Below are 26,670 nucleotides of genomic sequence, written 5' to 3' on the forward strand. Positions count from 1 at the left end.
AGCTCACCGGCGACTTAACCTTTTGTCTGCTACCGTAGTGGTCAAGGTCTTTTGGCATTAGAAATGCGAATCACCTGAGTCTACGGCATGTCCGAACAAGCGCAAAGTAACTTGTTACTTCATGCTGTCGGAACCGACAAAAAGTTAAGTCACGGTAAACTTCCACACTAAGCATTTGCGACGTTGAAACTCATTGAATGAGCCAGTTTTGTTTGTTCCCTCACCAATTGCCTGCCTGAGTGATTTTATTTTATCGACTATTGTGACTGTCTCAGCGTGTGTGACAATATGGTCACATGTGTTGCTGATTTGCACGGTGTCGGCAGCTTTCACCCAACGCTGCAACGATGAATCCCCATCACGGTAAGTTCTATTTTTACCATTTTTTTGTTAACCATTTTTGTTAACGACCTATTGAGTTAATTTGTCAACAGTTTTTTCGGCATTTAATTAGCAAGGGACTGGAAGGTGAAGTATATTTTTCAATATTTAGAGCCATAGTACTCAAGGGAGAGCAAGGTGTTGAAAGGAGAAAGTTTAGAAAAGCGTGGAAGGATCATATATGCAAGCTTAGAGCTCACCGGCGACTTAACCTTTTGTCTGCTACCGTAGTGGTCAAGGTCTTTTGGCATTAGAAATGCGAATCACCTGAGTCTACGGCATGTCCGAACAAGCGCAAAGTAACTGAAAGACCTTGACCACTACGGTAGCAGACAAAAGGTTAAGTCGCCGGTGAGCTCTAAGCTTGCATATATGATCCTTCCACGCTTTTCTAAACTTTCTCCTTTCAACACCTTGCTCTCCCTTGAGTACTATGGCTGTAAATATTGAAAAATATACTTCACCTTCCAGTCCCTTGCTAATTAAATGCCGAAAAAACTGTTGACAAATTAACTCAATAGGTCGTTAACAAAAATGGTTAACAAAAAAATGGTAAAAATAGAACTTACCGTGATGGGGATTCATCGTTGCAGCGTTGGGTGAAAGCTGCCGACACCGTGCAAATCAGCAACACATGTGACCATATTGTCACACACGCTGAGACAGTCACAATAGTCGATAAAATAAAATCACTCAGGCAGGCAATTGGTGAGGGAACAAACAAAACTGGCTCATTCAATGAGTTTCAACGTCGCAAATGCTTAGTGTGGAAGTTTACCGTGACTTAACTTTTTGTCGGTTCCGACAGCATGAAGTAACAAGTTACTTTGCGCTTGTTCGGACATGCCGTAGACTCAGGTGATTCGCATTTCTAATGCCAAAAGACCTTGACCACTACGGTAGCAGACAAAAGGTTAAGTCGCCGGTGAGCTCTAAGCTTGCATATATGATCCTTCCACGCTTTTCTAAACTTTCTCCTTTCAACACCTTGCTCTCCCTTGAGTACTATGGCTCTAAATATTGAAAAATATACTTCACCTTCCAGTCCCTTGCTAATTAAATGCCGAAAAAACCCTCAGGGTCGGTAACAATTTTTTCATTAGTCCACTATCTCTCGTACACTTGCCCATATATCAGTGGCGCCATAATCACATATGCGGTCACAATTCTAACGAAAAATATATTATTATTATATTATTTTAAGAGGCGAAGAATTATTTTTGAGTGTCATGTGTTAGTCTATGCCCTGAATTTAATTATTTCTTGCTGTGTACACTTGTACTTGTACCTTCAAGGTTAGGAATATTGCCGAGAATACTCCCAAGCACACAGTATGAGTTAAACGTGGTTTTAAACGATCTTGATGGAATAATTTTTCACGTTGCAAAATATTAAAACATCTTTAACAGACGGTGGCTCAAGATATGAAATATGTTATTTGAAGTAAATCTGGGAACATTGCACCGGTTTGTCCGCGCATGCGCGATACGCAAGGAAAAAATCATTCAAAAAACGTGTTTCGTTGGACTCTACAGACAAGGCTGCCACAGATTTATTGAATATTTGTTCACAGATTTTTTTTCACAGATGACAGATTTTGAGCATTTTCATGAACATATCACAGATTTTGCCGATCTTGCATAGATTTTTGGAAATTTCAAACAGATTTTCAGATTGCTTCCTCTTTCAAGCGTCACAGTTGATAAAACGATTCTTTTGACGGAATACGGATTTCAATGTGGCATCCGTGGTTGCGTGCTGGTTGGTTAGACCTACTGATTTTTCGGCTAATGATAATCACCAACGACCGGGATAAACTTACCAGCAAAATCTTAATATTCCTACCAAAAACTAGACTTTTTTATTTTGGGCACACCCTACACCATGTTCCTTGTTCATTCGGGTTTGGTCTGAAATTCTACACGTTGCAGGGTGCATGTAACATCAACTTCAGTTCCGTACTTCAAAACGTTCCTTTTGTTGATAATGAGTGCATGGCAACTAGATTTACTAATTTTGACATTCCATTGACGTGCTGTACCTGAAACGGCAAACTAACGTATCGTGTATAACCACTTAAACCCAGTTAGGCTCAGCCGGAAACGAACTGGAATTCAGGCTGGTTCCAGTTCGTATACCGACTCCAGTGACACAACCGATTCTAGTTAGAATCGGTTGTATCACTGGAGCCGGAATGCGAACTGGAACCAGCCAGAATTCCAGTTTGTTTCCGGCTGAACTTCACTGGGAACAACTGCAGCATTCCCTCTAAGAACGGTTGGTTTCAAAATCGTCCAATGAAGGACGTTCGTTGGACCAATTTGGACATCGTCCAAATAACCGTTCAACGAACGTCCATCGTTGGACCCGTGTTGAACGATTTTGAAACAATTTTTTGGACTTCTCAGTGGGTTTTGTTAACGGATCTTAAGCGGGCCCTATACGAGCAGAATTATGTCAAATAAATCACTTATTGATCAATTGGTTAGTGTAAAGGTATCTTGAAGGTATTGATTCCATAGAAATCAAATGGTATTGACATTTTAAAGCAGCCTTGTCAATGTATCTATTGAAAATATATTTGTCTCGTTATTCTACATCTCTAGTGTTGTTCTTCTTCGAAGGACAAACTCACAATATATTATTATAGTAGAAAAGTGACAACAGTCTCAAAATCACCCTATTCGAGTTCTAAAATTTCAATTGCCATCAATACGTCAATCGAACCCTTTACACGCTCTATACTTTTGTCAATACTCTCTAGTATTCTCAAAAATACTAAACGTGTAAGCAGAGATTTATTTGAATTCGTCCAGATTGTTATGCGTCGTCCAAACATATAGATTAATATTTTCCTAATCCAGATTTTTGATTCTTTGATCAGACTAATCAAAACAATTTGAAACATATCAAAACAAATATTTGACTTCGTTCCATCAGATTAATCACATACGTTTATCTTGCACAACAACTTGTATTCGCATCCAAATAACTAACCATAGGATATATCACAGATAACAGACGTTTAGGCTAGAACAAAATTTCTTCAAAAACCTGTGTAAAATTTCAAATTGATAAACGTTGGAAATCCGTGTTTCACTATTGCCATCTACGCAACTGTTTGCTACACGTGTTTGACAGCTGCACTCTAATTGCATTGTATCGATCACTGCGCCATCTGCAAACGTTTGCCAAACGTGTTTCAGACATATAATTTATTCGGAATTTCAGTAGCGAGTATTTACACACGATTCAAATCGAGCTTAAACGTCTGTTATCTGTGGATATATCATTCCTGGAACTGTAAGCATAGAAGTTCTTTTTGCTGAAATCACAGCGAATTATGGGATGTGGTTCATGTGATAAGCTATATTTCCCTCTAAGTTGAGTTCCTATGGGTCGTTATGCATGTTGAGGAAAATACCTATAGCTAAAATCATGAGCTAACGTTTCAACTTCGTCTCACCGGCATATGGCTGCAAACTTGGCCATTATTTCCAGACTACAAAGAACTGAGAACGTCGTGGTGTCCATTCATCTTTCTTTTATTTTTAATAGAAACACTCATAGTAAGAGAACTGCGGAGAAAAAAACAGCATTTTTGGCAATGTTTGCTCCGGCATTGGATGGCAACACGTCCAATGTTATAAGGATAGGCAATGTTCGATTGGATTCGTTTTTTGACAGCTAAACGCGAATCCAATCGACCCAAAATGGATTCTCCGCAGTTCTCTTTCTAGAGTTTTTCTAATTTTTAACATTCACGTTTGAGCTCATTAAGGTGCAATTAAGCTTTTTTTGTAAATTTCAAGTTATCCAGATAACTTCATCTACATTAAAAAAGCCCAGATTTTCTGAAAAATCAGTTGGCATCCCTGCGTGTCTGGGCCGCTTTTAATAAACGCAACTTTTTTCAAAACAGTTCTTTTAGCACAGGGTTGTAGCCAGAATATTATTTCGGGAATTAATTCTTATGTTTTGAGATAAATGCGGAAAGCTGAAGGAAGTTATTAAAATTTCAAAAAGAAACGACAGTCGCGACATGTGTGTTTGGCAATAACACAGTAATATCCTATGGCATAACCTTGTAATAAAATTGATACATTAGGTTTGTTCCAGTACACGGAAGTCACTCCGGAGTAAACAGGAGCAAAAAATCTTTGCTCCTTTTTACTCCGGTTTGTTACCTAAAGAAGAAAAAGGAGAAGAAGAGAGTACAGGAACGATTTTCTCCGGAGTACTTCCAGTTTCTCCTGGTACTGGAACAGACCTATTATATATCACTGTCCATCAGTGTTTCAAAAATCACTCCAATCAGCATGCGTTTGACAAATCATTAAAGTCCATGATTTCATCACTCATGGTTTTTTTGGCTCCTGAGGAGCGAAAACCGCCAAGGAGTGAAAACAGGTTACTAGATTGTAATTGCAGCATACAGTTCAAAAGCCTGAGCTCAATTTAGATTTTCAATTTTAATTTTATCAAGCACAAAAGCAAAACAGATCCTTGGTGCAGTTCATGGCGAAAGCTTCTTTTCGATAGACGTCGAAGGAGTGCCATTTTAGCTATAAATCGATTCACACCAAAAGAACGCGCTGAAATCGCAGTGCTTTACATTGAAAATGATCGTTCAATAATGAAAACTGTGCATGGCTCACTTCACCCTTTTCGGGGGAGTAAATAAACAAAATTGTCGAATTTGGGGGACACAGAACCCACACGTTATACATCAAACACCACTGCACGACCAGAAGGTAACTGTTTTGGCCGGAGTGTACTCCAAAACAATCATCGGTCCTTATTTTTTCAAAGAGGGAGAGACCATCGACAACGCACGCTATTTACCGTTGAATTTTGGCGCACTTTGTCTGTCCACAAATGCTGAAAAAAGGTCTGAAGAACTTCTATTTTCAACAAGACGGGGCACCTTGCCACACCGCAATCAAGTTCTTGCAGAGCAAATTCCCAGGACTCGCTGTCTCAAAAAATGGTGATTTGTAATGGCCTCCTCGTTCTCCGGATTTAACGGAGCCAGACTTTTTTGTGGGGTTACTTAAAAAGTAAAGTGTATTATAGCAAACCTAAGTACCTCGACGAACTCAAAGCTAATATACGAGCTGAAATTGCTGCAATTAAGCCCGATATGCTGTCCAATGTCACGCAAAATGCCCGCAAAAGAGCTGCTTGCTGCTGTATCAAATGGGGGTGGTTATTTAATCGACGTTGGATAATAAACCTGGTTTATAATAAATGGCATAAAATAAAAAAAACTTGTTTACTTGTGAAAACGGCTAAAAATGGCGAAGTTGCTCAATGTTGTAAAAGGATACATCCAGCTGGCACACCCTGTACCTTCTGCTGGAATAATTGAGAAATTAAACAGCAAAGCAAAGTTTGAAATTAAATTCGGTCTATAAGCGGCGACAGAACAAGAATCACAAACCGGAGTGGACAGGAGGAGCCAAAACCAGGAGCAAAAACCTAAGAGTCAAAACCCACTTGGATTGCTTTGATTTTTTTACTCACTCCCAGAAACGTGCATAACAATGATTGGTTTCCACCGCTCCTTTGGAAACAGGCTCCTTGGTGTGAAATGTGTGGTTTATTTGAAACACTGCTGTCCATACGAATTGAAAATATGACAGCCAGGTTTTTCTACATCAGTAGAATCTCTCGACCCCTGAAACAATGGAAAAAGACAGACCGGTAATTTGTGCAATTGTGACATTAAATGAAGAATCAAATTATTCTATTATTATATAAACCAATAGATCTCCTGTTTCTAAATATAACAATGTATGTATGTTTGACAGTGAATTTAGCCACGTGTGTTAGGATTATTGACAGCTATCCCAACAAATCAAGGGATCAAGGTAATTCAATGGATCGTGATAATTCAATTTGAGAAAATAATTTTTATTTGTTCCAAAAGCGTCTTTTAGATGGCATTAAACGTATTTAAGTTGCATTTGAAGTAGCCTTTAAAGGCGCATTTGTCATGGTTGTTGGTTACCTAGAAAGTGTGTGATGGTTTTTCAATGAAATGTTTACACTGCCCATAAAAGCATAAGAGTCCCATATGGATTTTTGACGAAAATGAGTTATCTGTTGGATTGTATTCTGTATCACCACTGAATCACAATGAACAAATAAGATTACCAGGTTTGTTATAAAATACCGAAAAAAATACAAAAACATGGTTGTCCCATCCATAAGGCTCAATGAGAATGTAAATCTTCAATAGTGTTTTTCTTGGCTTGCTGTTTTTCAATATGGGACTCTTATGGGCAGTACACTAGTATTTTAAATTTATTTGTTCGTACATGGAATCCTGTTCTAAGTGTTTTCGGAACTAATATCTAAGATAAAAAATTACAACAAGAATCTGCCTAAACATAACCAGTATACCGCTATAGATGTATATTGCACGCCTAGTGCTATAATTCTACTGTTATTGAAAGACCTTATGTGTAATGAAAACGAAACATTTAGAATATATTCATAGAAGCGTTCATTTAAAAAATATTTTCTTTCGAGATGCCATATCTCAGTTCTGGATGAGGCTTACGCTTTACCCCTAGTCAGAAGTTCTTATAATCAACTTTGTGAATAATATTAATGTAATAAAAATTTATACAAAATCTCGATTTTACATTTCGTCATTTTCAAGCATTTTTACTAATTGGCATTTTCCCTTTCTGATCTTTCCAGACCTTCTGCGTGGTGTCGACGCGGTTTCGCAAAAACTACATCCATCGGTTCACCGGAACGAAAAGTCTGTTCTGCTTCACCCCGTGGAGCCCCACCCGACGTGCCTGCGTTTATCTGGCGACGAATCAGTTCTTCGACTACTTCGTCATGGCCACCATACTGTTCAACTGCATCTTTCTGGCGATGTCCGAAACGATCGAGGAAGCGGAGTAAGTATTCATCCGCGATTGTCTACTGATGGGAGAGACGGTATTTTTGAAATGCGCAACATGTTCCATAACTTTTCAGCAAAGCCAAATGGTGTGCATGAAAAGTATTGAAAAGTATATGTACGAAAATGAACGAGATTTCTGATCATCATGTGAAGGTCCGTTTTTATCAGCCCCTCAGTGTATCTTAGGCTGACAAAATGGGGATGTTGACAATATCGGGACATATTTTTATTTTATTTTAATAAGCCGAAGTTGTTAAAATATTGTTTGGTCTATTGATGAAATCTCATAACCCTTTCTGATCATTTAGTGTAAATTTCCTTTAAAAGGGTCTTCCGGTGCAAAATTTAAAATATATTTTAATTTTTGCTAAGAAAAATATGACCAAAGAAGGATTTTCTCGAATTCGACTTGGTTCATCTGCTAGAGTCCATCAAACAAATTTGAGTATGAGGCTGACAAAAATGGGTCAAAAAGCTGACAAAAGCGGGTTTAGACTACAGACGCTTTATATAACAGATTTGCGGAGAGAAAACAGCAAAACTAGCAACCATGAATGTAAACTGGCATCACGGAAGCTCCCATAATTGCACGGGCTTCCTCTTGTACTTCCGCTCTCAAAACCCTCATGATCGTATGGCTGCACTTTTTGACAGTCCGTTTGACTGCAATTTTTGACACTTCGCTAGTCTGTGTATAAAGTGTCTGTAGTTTAGACCACATCGGGGACACAAGATCGGTTCTGTACTGTATATGTACCGATAGTAAAGAGATTATTGACAAACCTGTCGATGATTCACATTAGAACAATTCAACGTTTCTCAGCTTTCAATCTAACTGGCGTCTACTATAACTGCTCCAACATTTAATTTAGTTCTTTAGATATATCTATATGTGTAACCGTAATAGATTTTTTGTCTCAGAAACCTGACATTAATGACATTTTTCGTGGTCGGTTAAGAGTAGCGTCGAGTGGATGTCGACATTTCCCTAATAGGGATTTCGCACTCCATCACCTGTAAACCTTGATGATGCTGCATATCCTATGAATGTGGATGTTCGTAACCACGTTTAAATTGCTGCCGTTGTCTTCACGAGGGTCGCCGTAGTCTTCTCTCTCCGTTGGATAGTTAGTGTTGGCGCCCTCTATGCGGTAACATGTGGAACTAAAATGTTATAACCAAAACAAGACTCGTATTATTTACTATAATTCTTCTGAACATGCTATTGAGCTAAATCTAACCATTATTTCACAAAAATGTTTAGTTCATGCGAATCGAGTTCTGATACACAACCATGCACTGCTAGGCCCTATACAAAACTGACTCAGCGATCACTTCGCTAAAAGTTTAATAACTTCTTTTAACAAATCCAGGTTGACTAGCAGTCTTCGACAAAGTTGCAGACAATTATGTTTCTTATTTTCACTTACAGTGATAATACGATGCATACAGTGACACCTAGCGGCGAAAATGCGAGCTAGTGGATTTTTTCCATGTAAATTGTCGAAAAATACCATACACACTTCAGGTACGTTGGTCCGGTAGCTAGGCTTGTCCGAATTGCTTCAAATTTGGAGCAAGTACTGCTGGTTGAACTAGGAATCGACTCAAAGGTTAGCCGATAGGGGTCATTTTTTTTTTTGTCACACTAATGTAGCATTGATGATGTGGAACTCTGCCGGTGGTCCTCGGCGGGCCACAAAGCGTTGAACTGCCATTATACATGACTCTGTCGACAAGCTATGCACCACCTCCATATGAACAGCTCTTACTTCAGCGGAGCAATTTTTTCAGGATATGTCTCATGGCTTTCGTTAAATACGGTTGTATAGGCCGGCGTCTTTCAGGAATAGAAGGAGTACCTCCTCTCGGACCGCGATGTTGGCTAACATGTCCCGTAGTGATCCTGCCAGACCATATTGCATCCGAAGGTCGTCGAGCTCCCGGCAGTTGCAGAGAAGGCGCTTAACGGAGAGTCGGGTGTTGCAGGATTCGCATTTTGGTAGAGGAAGCTGGAGACCGTCTATGCGTAGGTCACTCTCGGTCTCGGTCGGTCCAACTGTCAGTTGATCTCATGACCTTGTCAGTCTGGCCTCGGAATCTCCACTAGTGAATGATGAATCGGTGGTTGGAGTCCCGTCTAGGAGTCGGGTTCGGACTTGTCTGCCGTGTAGGCCAAGACGGTCGACTTCAGGGGTTGCCTCTGATACCGCTGTGGCCAGAGACTCAGCATAGTGTGACCAGTGGTTCTCGGTGGACTTCGATGACCTGTATAAAGGGGTGTGAGGATGTACCGGATGCAATGTGTCTCAAGACTGAGAGGGAGTAAGTGAGTTGTGTAACCAGTTTATTTGTTTCCGTCCAAGATTTGTGAGATTGTCGCGATGAGTTTATCGAATGTGAATATGCCAAGAATGTGTCTAAAAGCGGAACACCGTCAAGAACCGTTGAATTTATTTAAAAGTGGAACACCATCAGGAACTGTTGTGGGATTAGCCACAAGAGTATGCCGGCTCTGAGGTGTTGAGAAAGGGAGTTTCATATTTGCTGGGTGGTAGCGAAACGCGAGTTACAATTGGTGCTTCGGAGTTCCTTTTTGTCGTTGCCACTGTAATGGCAGCCGCTTCAGCCATGAAGATTGAGCAGGAGGGGGGCAAGCGGTAGAATATCCCGCTCTCCAGTTCGCCGAATCCCACTCCGACACCGTCCTCCGTCTTGGAGCCATCGTTGAGATCTTGGGGTGTTTTAGCTATTTATGGTTGACGAGTTCTCTGTATTTTGTCTATATGCTACTCGGGGAGTCGCCGACCTTTATTGTCCGAGTAAGACTATCGTCGATGCTCAGTTCGGGGTCGTGGTGGGCCCGTGCTTACACGCGATGCAGTTGGACGATATGGGATGGGCTAGTTGGTGAACTCCTACATATATTGACCGCGATGGTGAGTAGGGCACATTAATCACTCGAGGAAGTTCAGTGCCTATTTGAGGGCTACCCTGATTGCTTCCCAGCGGCACAGTAGTACTCCGGCCTCGACCGAGGGTGCGTCAGCTCCGTTCTATACTGGCCCGAGGATAGTGAAAAGGTTTCGACATGTCAGTTCAATCTCATAGAAAATTTTACTATGTATTAGTGATCGTCCGACATTGAGTGCAGTTCTGCGGTTATTTTTGGGATGGCGGGTTCGTCCGAAAAGGCGTGTGAACGTGTCTAGGGTGATTCCAAGCACGACTGGTTCCTTCCGCAAGGGGACAGCAATGTCGTTGAGGAGGATGGGCCTGAAGTTTGCTAGCTGGTGTGAGCCGCAGGAGTGTGTGACGGAGCACTTTTCGGCAGAGATCATGAAGCTAGCGGCGAGTACCCATAGGCCGACCGCGTTAGCGGCCTCCTGGAGTGATATCCTGGTGCGTGGGATCGTTTTTCTCAGGCCACCATGATGATGTCGCCGACGTAGATGAATACGTAGACGCTTCCGGGTAGCGTTGCGAAGAGCGAGTTCATCCTCACAAGGAATAGCGTCACGGCGGTCTTGCGGAACTCCTGGAATACGGTCCAGTCTATACAGATTCGGAACCGGCGGTTGGTGAGATAGTTCTGGATGAATATACCGATGTTTCTCTGTGGGATGCCGGAACATCGGCTAGCACAATTTGTCGAGGACATTAGTTTTTCCGCGAGCACCACTAAGTGGGAGGCGGTGAACTCCGATATATTGTGGCTGTAGTCGGACGTGGAGGTTGTCGGTGAGATTTATAGATTGGTTTTATGCTGAACGAAAGTAGCGGACAGGGCTTCGTGGGCGGATAGCGATCGGAATTGGCATCCTATTCTGTCCGCGAGTTCCTCAGTTTCGAAATTCCATAGCAGTTGTTTAGCGGATTTGAGTTAATCATGTTGAAGAATATTCAAATACATTTTTTTGCGATGAAGATTCCTCAGAAACCGGAGTACAAATGCTATTGATGGCTACAATCGGGACAATTGACGGAAGCGAGCGACACTAACTAACTGTTGTAGTGGTGAACATTAACCCCCGGCACTCGCGCCGTTGTATTTAGTGCAACACCTTCAGAAACTCTAGCGAAAACTTCTTTCAGCACGGAGGGTTAAGTGATTTCAGTCGCGTAGTTGGGTCAGGTTTTGGATCGGGCCACATGCTAACTGGTTTTCGCAAGAAGCTTTACGCTGTGAACCAAGCACCATCAAATTGTAGATTCGGACCCCTGTTCAATTTGGTAGCGCCGTCGTCCGTGTTTAACTTTGAGAGGAGCAATCTCCATTCCTTCTTGTCGGTCAACGATAATATTTCACTGTCCCGGTAAGCCACAAACTTGTTTTATCGACGTCGATCTGAGGTAATTCATGCCAGAACAATAGTAGAATCTGTCCACAAATCGCTTCGCCGGATTTCGAAAGCATAATAGTTCTGTATCGAACTGGTGGACGATTCCAAGAACTGCTGCTTTCAATTTGAGCTTAGTAACAGTGAGACGAATTTTGCGCTAAATCGTATTCAGAGTTGGCAGCACCCTCTCAGATTTTAATGAAACTTTCTGTACGTGAGAACTTTGTCGCAAAAAGCCATTTTTGCATACTTGGTTTTTTCAAAAATGATCCAGACTGTCGTTTGAAAAGGGTCAAACTTTTTTAACCATTTTTTCAAATGGCAAATACTACAAAAAATGCTGTAGGAGTGATTTTCTATAAAACAGTCAACTTTTTGAATAAAACTTTCGAAAAAATTCTTCTTCGACTCCTACACTGAAAAAAATCGATTTTAAAAGTATAAAGTCGATTTACACAAAAAAACATCTTTGATTTGGACGAAATTTTGTTCCAAAATAGGTGATTATGTTCGCTACCTATCGTTAAAAATTCACGTTGGGCACTTTTAAGGAAAAAAGCTTTTAAAAAAAATGTCCTTGTCCAAACTGAATTTATTTTTTGAGTGTATTTTTATCGGAAACTAAACCAATGAAAGTCATAATCATCTTAAAATCCAATTTCCCAACTGCTAGTTGCCTGATACATGCAAAAAGTATCAGTAACGAATTTGGCTTATGTTCATAACAAACTTGAGTGAAGGCAAAGACTTGGCCGTGTACGAAGAAGTATCTTGTCTATGTACCGCCGGAAAAGTGGAGATTGATGGTGTCGTATACAACAGGGGCCTTAATTGCGAAGTATGGGGTTTGCTCCTTCAAGAACCCTTTGTTTCAGCCAGTGAAAATTCTGGTTCGCAAGAAATTGCGTTCAAGACAAAATAAAGGAGTATTTGAACACAACTTATTTTCCATCAACCTTATGTCGAACCTCATGCGAATCTGCTCTTCCAAACTTCGATCTTTTGAGCGGGGATAGTCTATCTGCTCGCCTATTTATACCGCGAGGCATGAACTTATTGTATAAACAAGGCACGCTGTGGAAAATGCATATAAATTATGTGGGGACAAAATGAAACATTCTTTTAAGAAACACTCCGATAATGCAAAAAGCGGTGCGCCACTTACAACGACTAATTTCTACGTGTCCTTGTATACTAAAGAGCGAGAGTCTGACCATCCCATTGTGGGAACATCTTCTAATGTGCCCATAAATGTCCGAAAGAGTAAAATCAGTTTTCTCTCCTAAGCTTTCTCGTAAAGGCCTGAGAGTGTCCATTGAAGGGTGCTGTTACAAAACCGAAGTAAGTGGTTCCTGGTCTCGGTAATCTTAGAAACTAGCAGGCATTTCCACATGCGACATCAAAAACCCCGTGTCCTTATATTTCAGTCCCTAAATTTTCCCCAGGTGTTACACAATGCATTTGCACCATGGTGAGCAGAGATACGCGAAAGGGATTTTTGATCGTCGGATCGCCCGAATTTTTCCCAATATACGCGACGCTACAAATGCAAATGAAAAACTTGGTGAAAGCTCAAAAACGCGATTACTGGCACCGGTCCGTCGATGGATTAACGGACAGATCATCAGAGAAACAATGGTTCGTGTGGTGGCTAGGGTCTAAGTTGTGTATTCGATTTATACTGTGATTGGAATACACGGAACGTTCGTCATATGATGACAGCTATGCATCGCTTTTATCAAATATTATAAAATAACAATATGGTTCACTTCTGCATTTCTTAAAAGACACCACACTGGCGCCACTATGGCACAAAAGGTTACTAGTACACTGTAAATTTTGCAGTACGTAATGACAATTCTCAGTTCAACACAATACATTATAGTAGAGGTAGCGACATTTCTAGATTAGGGACACTGAAAATAATAGAAACGATAAAACCATATACAATTAAACATCACTTTCATGTGCGTTCTCATGTTAAAAAGTAAAAGAAATTATTTCCCTTTGAATTTTACATGAAAATCCATTAAAAACCATTTCATGTCGTGTTTCAAATTAAATTCAAACAAATTCCACGTGAATATAACATATTTATCCATTGAATGATCATTGCCTTACTATTGATCTTTCCACATGACTTTCGCATGAAAAACAAGTAGTGCATTTCAACGTGTAAAACAGTTGATTTCACCGATTCTTCTGCCAATGAAATCTATAAGTAAAACAAACACCATGACAACGGTGTGTATTTAATGTGTTTGTGGACTGAAATAATTCAATAGATTTCCACATGATGTTAACGTACTAAGTTTTTTTCAGTGGAGATTTTTGGATTTATTATCTTTCCAGCAGGAGAAAGCTACATGATTTCGTTCTAATGATCATATTTTAGAACCCACATGAGATAACGATCATTGCATAGTCTGACCAGCTCATTAAGAGGCACAGTTTACAGCAAAAAGGAAACAGAAAAATATTTCGCTGACGAAAATGCTGGACATCTCATTTTCTGCTTACAACATGTATTTGCGATAATTTTTTCTAACGCAGCTGGAGAAGATTCTGGTAGTTTTAAGCAGCATCCCTAAAATGCAGCTGATGCAAAAACAAATTACACCGATAAACCCACGATATATTTCACGCTGAGCTCCAACTATTGATTCTTAAGGCCTATTTACACTCTCGGTGAAAATGAACGTGAACTCGATGCGAACCAAATTGTTTTTTCCAATATCTCACTTATTAGTGCATAGAAATTGATGAAAATGGAACTAAACGATAGTTCATTAATATACTTAGAGAATCCATGCACAATTATTCGATATAATTGAACCAATCTAATAATATTCGTATTCCCCGATCATTTTAAATATTCCACGGTGAAATATGTTCGCAGTGGATATTTCACTTGTTCACCGGAAGTGTAAACGCGACGACGGCGGAATTGATGCGGAGTGGTGAATATAAATGTCATCGCTGTTCACGGTGAACGTTCACCTTCGAATACCAAATTGCATTCTGACAAACTGTAAACTGCCAGTTGAGCGTGAAATCGTTGTTCGCTGATGGAACTGTTCACGACGTCGTCCACCGTGAACAATGGAAGGTATTCAACACATGTTCACGTTCATTTTCACCGAGAGTCTAAATAGTGCTTTACGTTGCGCAGGCCTGGCAGCATACTCAAGGTTTCAGACACACGAATACCAACACGTTAGGAAATGAACAATTTGCCCACGGTTTACATATACTAGGCTAGCTCGTTAAAGTGTAAACATTTGACGAGCGCGCGTCATAGAAATCGTCGGCGAAAACAATTATATGAAATTCCTATATTGTTTGCTTCTAACACTCAAAAAAAAGTAAACGTTATGCCTATTGATTTTACACATAGATTTTTGCAATTAACGGAGGCATATAGACACTATTTGCTGGCACATAAACCTAATGTGTGTATTTACAAGAAATATTAATCTTACATTCACATTTCATAACTATTAGGCACATAAAACCCCATTCTATAACAATATGCACATATAACTTATGTGTGTGCATACATAGTTTATACAGTTGACACATAGAAGGTATGTGTGCGCGAGATAACAATAGCATGTCTTCTTCATATGAATTTTAAGCGGTTTGAAGCAAATAGAATTAACGTTTGGATTTTTTTCAGTGAACGAATGTTCGACACCTGATAAATCACAAGGAAGCTAAGCCGATGTCCAATACCTTTGCTGTGAACAGAAAATTACGGTGGGATATGTTTTCTATGGCATGCAGCTAAATTCCCGATTTACGCTAATAATCACATAGATGCACTGATTACTGTGTCTAGTGTAATTATGGCGTAATTTATGTCAAGAATCCATTGCACACTATTTTTTCCACCATAGGAGCTCAAATATTGTCAATTAACAACTTTCGAGAAATTCGTTTGTTTGTTTATCTCAACGATTTCTCTCACGTTACCGAAAACTGTCAATTCGCGGAGTAGCAAGCCTCGTTTCTGTGAGCCGTGCAATCTGCCCACCTTTCTCTTCTACACTTCTTGGGCGCGTTTGACATTTCAATCTACGGTGCACGCTAATCACAGCATGATTATTTATTAAGATTAAAAACCTTTTTCGTCTAAAGATGGCATTACATTTATGTCCTTTGTGATTCGTATGGGATTTACAGGAGTGGACTATATTGTTAATATACAATATTTGCTTTTATGCTAATTATTATAGTAGTAGTGGAGAGTGCAATCATAAAAGAGGCTGTGCTGCCTACATTTTCCCCACAAAACTAATGGTTTTATATTTACCTATCAACGACCATGCCCATATCGTTACAGTTACAGGAGGCTCTTCGTTTGATGGAGCATGGAAAGCACTCTTTGTATTTCTTGGAGAAAACATGGGAGTTTTTGAGAGATTTATCTGAAAAATCATAGCAGATTACCATAGTTTGACGGAATCCCAAAGGTATTAACAAACCTTGCTCCAAGAGAATGGATGATGGCAAGGCCCATCTTAGGCATATTGAGGTCTCAGCGCTTGTGGTGGCGGTTATCGCGATACTAAAACATGTTGTCTTGTTGTGCGCTAAGTGTTCTAGTACCAGATCTCCGAACCCCTTCGGTCTCGTTTCAGTCCAGTCCGAGATACTATACCAAATTCGTTACTGATACTTTTTGTATGTATCAGGTAACTAGCAGTTGGGAAATTGGATTCTGAGATGATTATGACTTTCATTGGTTCAGTTTTCGATAAAAATACACTGAAAAAAAAAATCAGTTTGAACAAGGAAAAGTTTTTTTTAAATAACTTTTTTTCCTTAAAAGTACCCAACTTGAATTTTTGACGGTAGGTAGGGAACATAATTACCTATTTTGGAACAAAATTTCATCCAAATCAAAGATTTTTTGGTTTTTTGTAAATCGACTTTAAATTTTTAAAATCGATTTTTTTCAGTGTAGAAGTCAATGAAGAATTTTTTCAATATTTTTATTCAAAAATTCGACTAATTATGTGTAAATCACTCCTACAACATTTTTTTGTAGGATTTGTCATTTTTAGACTATAGCCATTTCAAAAAAAATTGGTAAGAAGTTTGACCCTTTTCAAAAGACAGTGTAGATCATTTTTGGAAAAGCAAAGTATGTAGAGTGGCTTTTTGTGACAAAGTTCTCATATACAGAAACTTTCATTAAAATCGGAGAGGGTGCTGCCAACATTTGTTCGAGTTGGCGCGAAATTCGTCGTGAGTAGTTTCAGGGGTGCAAATTCGGATTTGGAATCGATTAACGATACTTCAGTTGGTAGGCGGAAAATTACCTGGCGGACCGATCCTTTTCAAACTTTCAGACAATAAAATATAACCCATTAGAAAGCCTTGGTATATTTATTTCATTCAACTTCAATACAATAACCGTACGCTCACACCTTACGCGTAACTCCACTCATTAGATTCTGTACAACATCTGGGCTGGGATGCTTCCGTAGTGCCTGTTTCACAATTACCCACTATTTTTCGATTAGCCTTAGCTCCGTGCGTTGGGGGAGTTCATGTCCTTGGATACGAAAGTGACACTGTTGGCTTCGTACCACTCCAGGACAACATTTGAATAGTGACACGAAGCTAGACCCCGCCAGAAGATCGCAGGGCCCTCATGTTGCTTAAACAAAGGAAGCAGACGCTTCTGTAGACACTCTCTGAGGTAGAACTCCCAGTTTACAGTCCCGGTAGTCACGAACTGCGCTCTGTATGCTACATGAGCTTGTCAAATCATGTCTTTTTGGCAAACTTTGAGTTTCTGCTTCCTTACTTCCTCTGGAACATCAAACTTGTGCTAGACAGTGTAGAACAGTAGCCCCGGAAGCTGCCGGAAGTCCGCCTCAAACTTTCAGACAATACAAATTCACTACACGCTTGTGATCCTGATCACTAATAGAACATCCACTCAGACCGCAATTATACTTCCATTCGATGCTCAGAATTTGGTGGTAGCGTTTAATCACACGACTCACCGTTGACCGCTCGATTCCGAGTTTATTTTCCGATGTCCCGATGAGAGTTGAGCATTTTCCCGGGGTTTTCGCGACGTTGCGTTTCGGGCGACGCCATCTGTATCACTTGTCGAAAAACTGATGGCGATAAAAATACAGTGTAAACAATACACTCTAAACTACTTTTACACAAATTTTCAAGAGAAAATACGATTTGATGTGGGACACCCTTAAGATAAGTATATTTTTAGAAAAAAAAATTGATGCGGTTTGCTTCCAAATTTAGCATGATAAGCTCAATGACAATGTCATTGTGCATTATCCGAAAATGATTACAAATCTGCGTTTCTTACATAGAGAAAGTCGTTCGTATTTCTTATTAACAAAATTCACCCGAATATGATATCCGTTTCATTCCATCCGATTTTGTCTCCTTTCAGGTATATATTTTTAGCAATTTACACTTCCGAGATGATAATCAAAATGATAGCTAAGGGTTTTATATTGAATAAGTACACTTACCTGCGGAATCCGTGGAATTGGCTGGACTTTGTGGTGATCACTAGCGGTTACGCGACGATAGCGTTGGACGTCGGCAACCTGGCTGGTTTGCGAACATTTCGCGTACTGCGGGCTCTCAAAACGGTGTCGATAATGCCCGGTGAGTTACGTTTGAATCTAGCTTTTACACCTTTTTTTAAATAATCTGTTAAAATGAGCCAACGCAATTCGATTTGAAAGATCACAGTTTTTCAAATAAAACGTGCGCTAGTCTAAATCTCTGTTATCTTTCTTCAAACTATTCCATTTAAGAAAGTCAATTAATGCAATAACGGTTTGGTTTGCATTGTAATAATCAGAATTACTTTATTTTCCTATTTTCCAGGTTTGAAAACTATCATCAATGCGTTGCTGCACTCTTTCAAACAGTTGGCAGAGGTCATGACGTTGACAATATTTTGCCTGATGGTGTTCGCTTTATTTGCACTGCAGGTAAGTAAAAACAAAACAACGGTGTAAACATAAATAATAAAACCATAAATAAAAACTCAAAAAAGGCAAAAAACGAACTCCCTCTTTGCATACAGAGCCAAATTTTAATAAACTTCCCGGTATCCTCCGCAGGTGTACATGGGCGAACTGCGGAACAAATGTGTCAAAAATATGCCGGAAGGCTGGAACATCACTCACGAGGAGTGGCGGATGTACGTATACACACAGGGTCCAATCAAAACTGACGTCCTGCATTGTCACCTCACCAGGCAGATGCAATTTGTAACTCAAATCCCAAATTTAGAATGTTTGCCAACTGACCTTGTATGGACGTCTTTTTTAACCTATCCCGCTGCACGGTTTGCAGTTTCCCTCCCGGCCAAAACTTACGTTGCAATCGTTTCATTGCGTTTATTCTTTTTTGTCCCCTATATATATGCTTTTCAATTTAGGTGGGTGAACGATACCGACAACTGGATAATCGATGACGAGGGTATGCCGATGCTGTGCGGGAACCTGACCGGAGCTCGACACTGTCCACCAGGTTAGTATTTTCCGTTGAAGCGAGCAAAAAAAAAAATATAAACCGAAACGGAACCGAATGCACACATTGCGAGCACAAAACAAAAGCATCTGATGCACTGAACTGGGCAAATGGGACTGGTTGGTAGCAAACAGAGAATCCCCAATGAATGAACTGCGAAAATCGAAAACTAACTGATTCAGTCAGCCAGCATCCATCCCATCGTAGGGTGGGTTGAGGTGGAGCGATTGATGGAACGGATTCCTGAGGACAACTGTTTCAATTAACGATTCAATTCGACCACAGATGCAATCTGCCAAGGATGAATATACTACGTAACCTTTAGTGAGTGAAACGTGATAGTAGATTATCAATTTGGTCCAGTATATTACCCCTCCGGAAATCGTGTCATTTAGGCAACCATCTGAGACAATTTCGTTAGAATCTCTGAACGTGGTGTACTGCCAGAGGGTTTAGGTTCCATGGCATTTTTCATGGTTTGATCGTAACAAAGAGAAGGTCTCAAACCGAATGATTTGGAAGAAGAAAAATATTTGCATATTGCTTTCACCCACTGAGAAAAACTATTGCATTCAAAATCGCATAGCTTTTCCAAACCACGTTAGAAGGTTACAGATAGCGTAACTGGATAAAGCCTTTTGAATACAGTTCGACTGGTACGCTGATATATACTATATACCTACTGTGTTATAGTAGTTTCACAATCAGCAACGCCAAGCGGCAACGAACAGACGGGATGATGTTTATGCAAACAGCAATCTTTCCAGGAACATCCCCTTGCGCCTGTAGAGTCTGCATCGGTTGTTGAATAGAAGCTAGTTACTGTAAACGTTGTTACGACTCGTGCGCTTCGATCGAAACCGTGAACGAAATCCACAGCGTTTATCTATACATGAACTGCTACCTTCTTCTAGTCACCAGCATATGAGAAAATTCTAAACGTACATCTTTCGATAGCTTGGGTATTGAGCTGGATGAACTTGTTATCTTGCATGTTTCTATCACTTCTCTCGAATCGCAAAATCCCTGGTTCTCGCAGTATTTACAGCGAAGTTCCACGCGTCACCATAATATAATCCTATTCAATAGAAAATCAAATTGAAATTATTCCAGACCGGTTCAAGGAATGAAGTTTAGGCAGAATCAACAGCGATATTCAAATGATGTTATATTTACAAATTAACGTATGCGTGAAAAAGTTTGCCTTTTCAAGCGTTTTGATCACAGATAACAGACTTTGAGCTCATTAAAAATGTGTGTAGTCACTGAACGATTATAGGTAGCGCTGTGATCGGTGTTATGCAGCCGGAACACAGCTGTCAAACTTCTTAGCAAGAGTAAACTAAAGAGACTAGAATAACAAAGAGACGCCATGTTCCGTTTGGAATTCCAATTTTACTGTCAATGTCATTCCAAACGAACAAGAGAGTTGTCAGTCGTAAATGTTTAGCATTATGCGGCATTGTTTTTAAGGAAGTATTGTTATGCAATTCATTAAAATTACTAAAGATTTTAAAGATGAAAATTATATCCTCAAACCAAATTTGTTACAATACCATCGTGTTTAGAATCGCTAAAGAAAAAAGGGCTTGGTTTGATGGGAGCACGAAATTCAGCATGAGGGTAACGAGTACGAAATGATGCAAATAATAAATTTTGGCCTAATATGGTTTTGCTGCTGCAAAATACGATTCCTGCGGATATAACTCTATTTTAGCTGGTCGAGGAACTCAGCAAACCAGAAGTCGCAACGGATTTTTATATTGGTTAGAAGAAACAAACGGAATAAGAACAAACAAGTTTGGTGAGGCTTGCACATTTGCAGTGTTGCCTGTGACTTGTAGCCTGGTTGCTAGTTGAATTGTTTTCAATGAATTAAGATGGCGTCTCTTTGTTATTCTAGTCTCTTTAGAGTAAACTAATGTCGTTTTCGATTGAGAACCCAGTCACTAACCCAGTTTAGTTGCTTCGAACAAACGTTTTTAATGGAACTGAGTTGGGTTCTTGCAAAACAGCAGTGGTGTGAGCGAGCCTGAAATATATTTCAGGTTGGAACCCAACTCGGTTTTCAGTTCAGTGGCGCATAACCTAGGTTCAAAACTGGCTTGAAACAAACGGTTTGACAACAGTTAGGTCCGAAACTAAGTTAGTTTCTGTCTCAAGCAAAAACGACATAAAACGCGTGTTTCGCAGTAGATGTAAGAATATGTAAACATTTTTTTTGACTTTTCTCTCATTACACAGCAAACTCAGTTTGGGTAATTCAAATTGATATTAAGTCAGTTACACTGTTATTATTTCCCCCTCAAATAATGATCCCAAGCATATCTCTCAATTTCAGAAATTTCGGCCAAACTATCCCCTTTGTCATTACATCCGCTACTTAACCCTCGATTTGCAGATACTTTAGCCACTGAGAACTGACATACAAATAATGTTTTCAATGTGTGTAAGAAATAAAGCTATCATTTTAAAATGCTATCAGCTAGTAGCAACTTGTCACTAGCCGGTGTTACGATCTCCCAGCAATCGCTATACGGACCTTGCATAACAACTTTGATACAGTGATGATTCATGCATGCGATGGTGATTTTCAACGTATTTTCATTCAAATGTTTACACAGGTTTTTCAGAAAAGTTTGCTCTGGCCTATAAGTCTGTTCTCTGTGCTTTAGCTGTAGTCATAATTTTTCAACAAGCTCTCGTACGAAAAAGTGTTCAAGTTCAAGCTACTTCCCTCGCGCATGCTTGCTTGGTTCCACCGTTACTGAAATACAGGGTTGTCCTCGTACACGATTACTGGCTTCTTTACTTCCAGTCAAACTGAACTGAGCATGTTCAAGGTTCTACTGAACTGAGCATGTTCAAGGTTGCTCACCCATGTCACGCATATCATTGGGGTCATTATCCCCAATCAGCGTCAGCAAAAGTCCTCAATATCTCTGAAGATTTATTACGATAGTACAATATCTTACCGTCGATGTTTCCCTATGGGTATCTTAATACACGCTTCAGATGCATGCAATACTCGTCAGTAGCTCTACACTGATTTCCAGCAAAGTAATCCACCGCTGCACGGAAAAATAAAACAACCCGCAGAATAAGTTCTTTTAACTTAAATTTAGGTAGTTTTGAATCTTGCGTCGCTTTCGCACTTATTAGTGTTGTCAAAAACAAAGAGATTCGACTCAGTCGAGGCCTTCCATGGAATAAGGTACTTTTGAGTTGTTTGAGGTATACTCAAAATTAGGTAGCTTCAACTTAAATTTAGGCATAATTAACTCAAGGTTGAGTATAAAAACCCTGTCAATGAGTTGTGGTTTTTGCCGTGGTTAAAGGGAAACTACTTTCAACACGGTTGACCTAATTTTACCTTATTCCACGATACCCCGAGATTGAGTTAAAAGAGCTCAACTTTTGGTAGTTTTTCGTATCCGTGTAGAAACTTTTTTCTTGAATTGGTGAACAGGGTTGCCACTATTTTTCCACTATTTGGCACTTGACGGCGACCTCAAAGTCATCGAAATTTGGTATATATTTTAGTTTTCGTAGACCATGTATCAAAGGATTTTTGTAAAATTTGAGACATTATTACCCAAATTTCCAAAATATGTTTGTAGCATCTTCTAAAACTTAAAAATCTGGCAGAATAAGAAGTTTGTCTTTTTGTCTGAAAGCTGCCAAAAACTCTGGCTGTGCCAGATAAATCTGGGATAATGGCATGCCTGTTGGTGAGACAGAAGTCATATTCGTTGCGTTTTAAGGTTGAACCTCTGTTCAAAAATCGAAAACAATAAAAGCAGTTTTTTTTCCATACCGTGTGTTACATCTTCATAAAAATCAATCAGGAATACTTTAACAACATTCTACATAAGCTGATTGATTTTTATGAAGATCTAACAAACGGTGTGGAAAAAATCTGCTTTTTTCGTTTTCGATTTTGGCCCATTCTCTGTCCAACATTAACCCAGGCTTGCTAATAGTCGTGGAATCACTGATTTCAATTTCGGGAAACATGGCCCAGACCGTAAAATGCTTGTTTGGGTCGGAACACTCGATTCTTCCCTATTTCAAATCCAGCGGGTTGACTCAAAACAATTATTAATTTGAGCGTCCCAATCAAGAAATTACCCTTAATTTCCACATACCAATCTTCCTGATTCACAAAAGTCAATTGACGTCTCAGCTCCCTCATTTTTGCTACAGAAGAGTATTGAGAGATACACTGAAACGTACACGCCGCACCAACTCCTGCCTAATTGCCTAAGGTTCCCAATAAGTTTTTGTTGTAACTAGCACTTGTATTTACTATTTGCGCTTGAAATTAAGTAAAGTAGCGGTAGTAATAAGCCTCCCATTTTGTTTTAAACGCAAGGACAGCTTTTAAAACAGAAATTGATTGATTAGTTTAACTCATGTACCGTAAAACGGGATATCTTTGATCACCGGGGTAAGTTTGATCAAATGAGATTTTTTTCAGTAGCGTGCAATAAGATGATTCCCTCTAACAAAATCATCTAAACAAAATACAATCAATATTCTAAACATGTTCAGCATCTACCGGCAACTATTATTTTGTCACTTAATGTACCTTTTATGAACATAAGTTCAAATTGAAAATGATACATCTTTCACGCCTCGTTTCAATCTGGTCAAATCGCCTGCAGATATGCAACTTACACAACATTCGGTGCGTTATTTCTTACTTCGATACACATATTTTGCTGATCAAAGTTACCCCGAAAACAACGAAGGATAATTTACAACAAATTTATTTTATTTTTATAGTAAAATCAAAATAAATTACCAAACAACATATGTGGACGTTTTCAATCTATAGGTACCAGTGCTTGTTTTAAAAATGCAAAAAGCTACATCTACCTAATTTGAAGAAAGTTATTCAAAAAACTGTAAAAAAAATTGATCAATGTTCCCCCGTTTTACGGTAACCAATTTTATTAATTCTGTAACCTTTTGAATTAAACTGAACGTGGCGAATTTGGCACCACTTGCACCTGGTATAATCAACCTGCACAAAACGTTGCATAACGCAGGGCTGTTTTTTTTGGAACAACATGTGTTATCATTCAGCCCTTCGTTATGCAAATTCGCGATATTATGAGATGGGCTAAGCGCGGTGTTTCACGGAGCCATTCAGCTTTCAATCGGGAAAGGCCGCATGGAATTTTGGGGAAATGCGCTAATATATGTCCGTATAATAGAAACCCAGCTTCAGTGAAAAACTACGAGTACCAGTCTGGGTTTAAAACGTACTATCTCGCCTTCACTACACCCAGATTTTTTTTACGCGAGGGATACGTACGGCGTAAAAAACCGCGTTAATTGGAAAATACGCGTAAAAAAACCGCGTTAATTCGAAAATCCGCGTTAAAAAACGCGATTATTCGAAAATTCTCAGCCAAAGACTTATATTTGGAAGTTTTTTTTGCACGGATTTCGCAATTAACACGTTTTTTTGTAAAAATATTAAAGTCCTTTTGAATGCAAAAGACTTAGAAGATTTTCGGAAAGATGGAAGAGACGGGTCTGGATTCCTTATGGCCCGCACCTCAACAATATGGGTATTTTCGGAATGGTTTTGACGAGTAGGTGCAAGAAATTGATTTTTGACGCTATTTTGAAATCCAAGATGGCACTTCCGGTTTAGCGCTAATTTTCTACAACCCATGCAATATGGGTATTGTCGGAATGGTCTTGACGAGTATGAATTTATGTTTGATGCCATGTCGAAATCCAAGATGGCGACTTGCTGTTTACTGCAATTCGCTATAACCCATATGTAATATATCGCGTTAATTGGAAAATCGGCGTAAAAAACCTCGTAAAAAACCGCGCAAAAAATAACCGCATAAAAAACCTGTGTGTACCCTCAAAATCTTGATTTACAATTAAAAAACATTTTTCGGGATTTTTTTTCTACGCGGTCATTTCTCAACAGATTCTAAATTCTATAAGTGTTTTGGGAAAAAGAAAAAATTGCAACATTTTTCAAACATTGTGTTGCATTTTGCGAGATCTACAACCTATACTAGGTTACTTGAAAAGTACAAAATTACTGTAGCACCCTGTCATTATTTTTCAGTCAATTCGAATCGTAAGAACAATATGAATAATGTGTAAATCCATGTCCTGTCAGTAATATGAATAGTTTTGAAAATCATGCTAAAATAAAGTCCTTGCTAGTGCTAAATAAACGGAGCACACTATGACTAATAGACACGAAAGTTAAGCTAAGGGTCATCCATAAATGACGTAGCATTTTTTGAGTGATTTTAAACACACCCCTCCCCCATCCCTGCTCCAGCCCCTTGTCAGCGTAATTTTTTTTGAAAATTGTTTTCTTTTCCCCTTTAAAAAAGCTACGTAGCATGACATGACCCTCTACCCCCTGTCGTCACACATCATCACAATATACAGAACTCCTCCTTCCCCATATAATGCTACGTCATTTATGGATGATCCCTAACTACCTAAGCTGACAAAGTAACTAATGAAACTACCGTCTTAGATGCACGACAAATTTTAGCTCCAGCACGAAATCAAGCCAGATATTTGCGGTAAAATAGTGCTGTTTGGCTGGATTTTCCAATTTTCAATAACTCATATCATGATTGCTTCGCAAAAAAAACATTTTAGTTCAATTAATACTAGCAGGTGCTGTGTAAGTTATTTTTGCTATTCCTATACATTTCGCAAGTGTTTGTGAGAGGTAATGATCAAGAGTACCCAATGTTACAGGATTTAAAGATACATGTCTAAGTAACAAATGGATCATTAAATGAGAAAAAAATCTTTTTTTTTTACATACATCGATAAAGCTGATTTTCGTGATTGATGTTTTTTTCCAACTTTCAAAATAAAATTTAAATTTAAAATAAAGAAATATGTTGAGAGTCTTGATTTGACACTATCAGATGCATTTGACATATTGAATTTCACGACAAATGATGCTCTATCAGCAAAATGAATACATGTTTTCCCGGTTTTCTCACAGGGTTATTTTTATTTGACATAAATACCATCCAATGCATTTACCTTTTTTCATTTTGAGTGTTGTCTTGATAGGCAAGATGTAAACAACCGCAGTTTTCCTATGTATGGCTGCCTATGTTTAAATAAGATTTATTTAAATAAAACAAAAAAATCGCTTTTACGTATTACATCGATTTTTTTTAATGTGCGGAGTCGGGACTCGAACCCAGGTGCGCTGCATACAAGGCAATTGATTTACCAACTACGCTACGCCCACCCTTTCGACATAATGTTATGTATATTGGACCCAAAATTTATCGAATGGAACGAAAAACTATATATACCCGGATAGAATTTTACAATAGCATTTACCCTACAAATAATCATAAAACAATAAATATTATAGTTATTACTGTTTCAACATTGTTCGATGCCAAGTTCTCATAGTAGATTTACAATAAAATTTCATGTAACAATAAATTTCACTGTTCA

The 26,670-nt window shown here is 39.1% G+C and overlaps 1 protein-coding gene across 7 annotated transcripts in view; it reads left to right on the forward strand.

Annotated features, from left to right (window-relative positions):
• The window catches only part of LOC131693655 (sodium channel protein 60E-like), a 695,995-nt gene that overhangs the window by 569,666 nt on the left and 99,659 nt on the right, over window positions 1–26,670 (forward strand). For all 7 annotated transcript variants that reach the window (XM_058981667.1, XM_058981672.1, XM_058981670.1 and 4 more), the window contains exons 4-8: window positions 7,093–7,301; window positions 18,089–18,309; window positions 18,535–18,641; window positions 18,774–18,853; window positions 19,094–19,185. In XM_058981667.1, coding sequence (XP_058837650.1) covers window positions 7,093–7,301; window positions 18,089–18,309; window positions 18,535–18,641; window positions 18,774–18,853; window positions 19,094–19,185 — 709 coding nt within the window. The remainder of the gene's footprint in view (window positions 1–7,092; window positions 7,302–18,088; window positions 18,310–18,534; window positions 18,642–18,773; window positions 18,854–19,093; window positions 19,186–26,670) is intronic.

This window comes from Topomyia yanbarensis, chromosome 3, assembly GCF_030247195.1.
Source record: "Topomyia yanbarensis strain Yona2022 chromosome 3, ASM3024719v1, whole genome shotgun sequence".
NCBI lineage: Eukaryota > Metazoa > Arthropoda > Insecta > Diptera > Culicidae > Topomyia > Topomyia yanbarensis.